General features: G+C 50.0%; 1 protein-coding gene across 1 annotated transcript in view; it reads left to right on the plus strand.

Moving 5' to 3' along the window:
- The window catches only part of VWA5B1 (von Willebrand factor A domain containing 5B1), a 39546-nt gene that overhangs the window by 22603 nt on the left and 10340 nt on the right, over positions 1–6603 (plus strand). Inside the window, exons 12-15 of the mRNA XM_021683523.1 lie at positions 214–397; positions 1279–1469; positions 5257–5458; positions 5950–6264. Coding sequence (XP_021539198.1) covers positions 214–397; positions 1279–1469; positions 5257–5458; positions 5950–6264 — 892 coding nt within the window. The remainder of the gene's footprint in view (positions 1–213; positions 398–1278; positions 1470–5256; positions 5459–5949; positions 6265–6603) is intronic.

Genomic DNA, 6603 nt, shown 5'->3' on the forward strand with positions numbered 1-6603 from the left:
AAACAATATAAATGTTATGAAGAGTTGGTTCCATTCACCATCTCTTGAACAGAAGTCTACCTAAATTACTCAAGCAAGCAAAAAGCTTTCCTGTTATTCTAGATCCTCAAAGATGGAACGCCCACCACCTCCCGTCACACCCGGCCTGCCCTACAGGTGTTCTTTCTGACATCTAGCCCCACTCCCAGCCCTCATTTCTCTCCCTCCCTCCAGGACAAGAGGAGACGGTACAGCATGCTGCACTCTCAGGGGTCCAGCAGCTCCGTCTTCTACCACTCCCAGGATGAGGGGCCCAGCCCAGACAGCAGAAACTGTGCCAAGAGTGTGAAGTCACACTTCAACCTGAGGCAGCCCAAAGATGCCCAGCCATCCATCGGAGACTCCACCACTAATCCTGGTTAGTCTGCTGTTCCTTGTGCTTCGCTCTCTCTTCAGGAAGGCCACGATGGCTACATTTTGTGGAGCACTTACTATGTGCTGAGCACTTTATACAAAGAATCTCACTGAATAGTTAGCAGCTGTAGGGATGGATCCTATTCCACCGATTTTATAGATGATGAAACTGAGGCTTGGAGCCCTTAAGCAACTTGGCTAAGCTCATGAAACCTGCAAGAGGGAGGGTACAGACAGGTCCAGAGCTGTTTGCATCCAAAGCCTCTTTATGGTGCTAATTTCCATTCATAGGGCATTTATTGATCACCTACCATGGCTAAGTCCTGAACACAGCGTGGGAAGCAAGGATGATGCAAACATGGACTCTTGTCCTTCAGAAACTCTCTGCCTAGTGGAAGAGATACAGTTGGCTCTAACTTTGATAGAAGCAGAGTGACAGGGACCACAGCAAAGTTTAATAAGCTGTGGGGGGGGTCCCAAGGAAAGACACATTGTTAGACGATATCAAGAGACATAATGAAGGCACAGATTCTTAGAAGTGGGATGGGAGAGGAGATTCCAGGCAGTAGAAACTGGCTGAGCAAAGACGTAGAAATGTGACACCTAGAAAACTAGAAAACACATACACAAGTGATTGCTCATCTGGTACATCTGGAGCACACAGTACATTGAAAAAGGAGCAGAAAGGACAGTAGCCGGATAGATGGATTAGGACCAGTTTACATAAGGCTTTGAACGCCAAGGGAGGTGAGACATCTACAAATATTTCAGCAGGCAAGCCATGGATAACTCAAGAAGTTCCAAGCAGGAAAGGAGCATGCAAGCCCCTCTCTCTTTCCCCACTGACCTCCACCCTGACGGCACCCCTTGTCACCCCCCACCCAGGTCTAGACTTTTCCCAGCGACGGCGGGCATATAGCACCAACCAGATCACCAACCACAAGCCCTCCCCAAGGGCCCCCACAGCCAGCGACCCCACAGTGCCTGCCAGGAGATACCGACTTCGGAAAGCCAAGCTTCAGGACCTCACCAACCAGACCAGCACAGATGACCCGTGGTGGCAGATTGATTTGCAGGTACCTGAGCAGGGCAGTTTGGAGTTGGGGGGTGACCATAGACGGGGAGAGAGCTGTCTCCTGCTTCAGCCACAAGGATGGAGCCTGTCCACTACTTATACTGCAAAATGAGTGTCTTTTTCCTCATTTTGGGGGGTCTTCATCTGCCTGAGCCCCTTTCTAATAATGGTACCCAGGACTCAGTGACATCACCCATTCTCTGTACGCAACACTTCCCAGCTGGTAAAGAGCAGCCCCATCTACACTCATTTGGTTTTATAGCACTCCTGAGAGGAAGGAGTGGGGGAGCTGACCACTCCCACTCTGTATAGATGTGGAAATTGAGGGCCAGAAAGGTCAAGTGACTTATCCACGGTCACATAGCCAGTCAGGGGATTGCAACCCAGGACCCTCTGCCTGCGAAGCCCTCACTTCCCTCCTCCCTCACACTGCACCTTCTGCAAATCCCAAGGGTTGTACATTCACTCAGGGCAGAGATCATCTCAGAATTAGAGTCACCCACTGTTCAGCTGGACCAAAGTTTCTCAACCTCAGTGCTATTGACACAATAATTCTTTGTTGAAGGGGGTGTCCTGTGTATTGTAGAATGTTTGGCAGCATGGCCTCTATCAACTGAATACCACCTTCAACCATGATGACCAAAACTGTCTGCACTCATTGCCAAATTCCCCTGAGGAAGAGGGTAAAATCACCAGATGGAGAAATACTGTCCCAAACCAAATTGGTGTTTGTTATTATCTGCATACCTTATCCACTTTCTTAAAAAGGGGCTTCATGTAGCTTTGTCATTGTGAGTCAAATTCCATAAAAGGACCCTTTCGGTCTCCCCTCTCCCACCCACCACCACCAGCCCTCCCTGCCTCTCCATAAGCTCCTACACTCCCCAAGGGCAGAGACATTGACCCCTTGACCCTGCAGGCCCTTCTCTGTGCTTAGTCAGGGATCATTTGATGTGGTTGGAAGACACTGATCTTGGAGTCAGGTGGACTCCGCTCCTCAAACATGTTGCTTACCCTCTCTGAGCCCCAACTTCCCCATCTATGAAATGGGGAGAGTAGTTTGTACAGCTGATTGAGCTAACTGCCATCAGCAGGTATTGACTGGGAGACAACTCTAAGTGGAAGACTTGCAGGCAATGGCTGATAGGAGATGAACTGCCTGGTGCACCCCTGGTATACAGTAGGTGTCCTTTAAATGCAACTCTCCTTGGTGAGAGCTCTGGGCAGCTTAGCATCTGTTGTCTCCTGCTTGCTTCTGACGCATCTTTGCTCATGTATCCCTGGTCGCCTGCTCGGCTTCTTCTCCAATCTGATTCTCCCCAACACACTTGTACAAACGCACACACATGCATGCACACGCACACACATACACCCTTCCTGCAGCCTCTGGCTGGGTGAAGGGCTGAATCTTAGACTAACCCGTTGCCATGGAAACTGTAGCAGCGTCCGTTTCTCAGTGTGGAGGTGATGGTGGGGCAGGGGTGAGGGGAATCCCAGCCTCTGATGGGAGATGGGGATTAAGGACCTCTTGGGACCCAGCAGCCCTGGCTGGATACCAGCTCCTACCGAGGCCGTCCTACCAGTGACCAGTCCCTTTCTTCTCCCACACCCTTGTACCATCTCCAGGACCTCAGGTCCAGAGGAGACAGGAAGGAGGACCCCAGCCCCTGCCCTAAGGAGCCCTTATCTAAAGGAGAGGCACAATCCTCTTCCCAATAAATACTTGATAGAGATAAGAAAGCCTCCATGGTTAACTGTTGACCTAAAAACCTGAGAGTCCACTTTTTCTGTTTCATCTTGCAAGTGCTTTTGCCCCCCCATCCTCTCCCCCTACCAAGCATATGTGCTCCCAGAGGCACAAAATTCATATTTAATTAATTTAATATTCTTTAATTACAGAAGTAATACATACTTAGAGTTTGCAATAAAAACTCTCAAACAGTTCAGGCAGGTATAAAGTAAAAATAAAATTACCCCTTCCCTGTGCCCGAACCCACTGATTTTCAGTGTTTCCTTCCAGAAATAATACACACACACACACACACGCAACACACATATATGTTTTGAATAATCACATTGTAAATCTCCAATTATATCCAATTATTATTGGATAGCTCTAAAATCCAAAAGTAAATCTCCAATTTACACTTTTAATGTCTTTCTAATTTTTTTTTTTTTTTGGTATTCAGTAAAATTCCTCTTTTTGGTGAACAGTTCTGTGAGTTTTGACGAACGCATAGTCATGTAAATATCTCCACAATCAAAATACAGAATGGTTGCAATTTACTTTTTTAAAATATGTTTGATCTTGGACATCTTCCCACACGGGTATGAAGAAATCTGACTCTTTCATTTCAGTGTTTGTTGTGTGGCCTTCCATTGCATGGATCTTCCATAACTTGTCAACCCCTATTGATGAGCATTTTGAGAATGTCCAGATATTCACTTTTACAAACAACACTGCAACAAATCTATAGTACATGCACAAAGATATTCGCATCCTGTGCATTTCCACAGAACTTCTAAAAATGGAATCGTTGGGTCAAATGAGCTTGTGCACATTTAATGTTAATAGCACACTGCTGGGCGCCTGGGTGGCTCAGTCGGTTAAGCGACTACCTTCGGCTCAGGTCATGATCCTGGAGTCCCAGGATCGAGTCCCGCATCGGGCTCCCTGCTCGGCGAGGAGCCTGCTTCTCCCTCTGACCCTCCCCCCTCTCATGCTCTCTCTCTCTCTCTCATTCTCTCTCTCTCAAATAAAAATAAATAAAATCTTTAAAAAAAAAAAAAGCACACTGCTGAAGTGTCCTCCCACAAGTGTGCCTCAAGTTCATACTCCCATCAACGGTCCACGAGAGAAACCCTGTCTCCCTGTTGGCCACAATGAGTGTCATCAAATGTTTAAATATTTGCCAATCTGGAAGGTGGAAAAAATCATATAACTTATTTTAATTTAGAGCAATGCTCATGAGGCAGAGCATTTTTTTCATGGGTTTATTGGATACTTTTTCTGTGAATTGCCTATAGATGCCCTGAACCCATAGTCTACCTCTGCTCCCCCTGCCCCAGTGATTTATAAGAGCTTTTTCTTGAAAATGATCTTTGTCATGCGTGTTGCAGATATATTTCCCAGTTTATCCCTTGCCTTTTGGTGTTTTTTGTACCAGCACAAGAATAGACAGATTAAATCCACAACACAGAAGAGAAAGTCCAGAAATAAAACCAATGTACATGAGAGCTTTGATAGGATAGAGGTAGGGAATTGATAAACCTTAGAAACTCAATGAATGAACCATATTTAATAAATGGTGTTGAGATCTGTACTAAGAAAATCAAGGAAAGGCTGGTTCCTATTTCTTTACACCAAAATAAATTTCATGTGAGTCAAAGATTTAAGCAAACAAAAATAAATCATAAAAATTCTAGAATTTTTTTTGAGTGGGAAAGACCTTTTAAGCATGACATATGAGAAGACATAAGGAAAAGGCTGATAATTTTAGCCTCCTCCCAACACACACACAAAGTTTTAAACTTTATGGCAAAAAAAAGAGTGGGTTTAGAATATTATCCATGGTATGTGATTTTCCATGGTTTTCCATGGTTTGGACTTCATCCATGCTTTGGGATTATTTGTGTTGATGGTTCTCATGGGTAGTGGAGAGTAGGTTATGTGTCCTCGGGTACTGCAGAAGGACCTGGGCTGCCCAGGGAAAGAGCTGTGGCTAGGGGTGGAGGGAAGGGGCAGCCAGTAGGAGCTCAGCCTCCTCCCCTCCCTCTTGTACTCCTAGCCCTTGCTGAACAGTGGTCTGGACCTGAGCCAGGGCCCCAGACTCCACGGCCCAGGAGCCCGCAGGCCCTCTCTGCTGCCCCAAGGCTGCCAGCCCAGCCTGCCTTCCAGCCAGGAGACCCAGGCCTGGAGCCCCATGAAAGAGCCGGATCTTGGGTCTAGCCTGAAGCCTGCCTCAGACAGCCGTAGCCCTGGGGACCTAGGTAAGTGCCCACAGGGTCTAGGACCTGACCGGGGGACAGGGAGGAATTCTTCGCTGTAGCCCAGCGTCAGATGATAGGATTGAGGGCAAATGCCTTTGTCTGTGCCCTTGGAGGGAAGGACAGGCTGTTGCCCATCCGTGCCAGAGAACCTCACCAATCCCACTTTTCCCCGATCAACCTGGCCCTTGGGCTGACTGAGGCTCCCAGATGTCCCTGTGGCTGCACTCTTCGCTGCCCAGGTGTCCCCACCCCACCCTATCTGGCTACCTCGGGTACTGGATTCCTGGAGGTGGGTCTGCCCCATTTTGGGGACAGGTCCATACCATCCAGCTGTCCTAGGGAAGGATTCCTGTGTTCCTTGAGGTGGAGGGTGGGGGAAAGAAGGCTGTGCTTGCTTCGTGATATCTGCGCCCTGGGGAGGAATGACGTCCCTGAGGGTTGACCTCTGTGCCCCAGCTCAGAGCATCGTCTGGTTGTCCCTCCGCCCACAGAGCCGTCCCATCACCCTTCCGCCTTCGAGACTGAGACGTCCTCGGACTGGGAGCCCCCGGCAGAGTCCGAGGAGCGGATCAATCCCGGCAGGCCCCCCACTCCAGGCCCGGTGCTGGGCAAGGCCGTGGTCAAGGGCTTGCGCGACAGCCAACGTTTGCAGTGGGAAGTGACCTTTGAGCTGGGGCCCCCCGGCCCGGAGCGGGGAGGGGCACACGACGCCGACCTGTGGAGCGACACCTTCCACCACCTGGCGGCCCGCGCCATCATCCGCGACTTCGAGCAGCTGGCGGAGCGCGAGGGCGAGATCGAGCCAGGTGAGCTCCGCGCCTGCGCGCTCCGGACCGCCTCCGGGAGCCCCTCCTCACAGCTCCGCCCCATGCCCCATCCTACCCCCTCCCCATTTCCGGGCCCCGCCCCCTCCTCAAGCCCCGCCCCATGCCCCATCCCCCTCCCGGCCCACCCACCGGTGATCCCCTCTCCTCCCCAGGCTTCGGCAACCTCCTTCTTCCCACAGCCCTGCCACTGTCTAGTGCTCCACCTCTTGTCCCCCACCGCTGCCTCCAGGTGTCTCCCGTCTGCCCCAGCACTCCCAGCCCCACCCTCCATTTCCCCCTTCCCCGCCACACACACACACACACACACACACACACACA

This window comes from Neomonachus schauinslandi, chromosome 4 (genome assembly GCF_002201575.2).
Source record: "Neomonachus schauinslandi chromosome 4, ASM220157v2, whole genome shotgun sequence".
Taxonomy (NCBI): domain Eukaryota; kingdom Metazoa; phylum Chordata; class Mammalia; order Carnivora; family Phocidae; genus Neomonachus; species Neomonachus schauinslandi.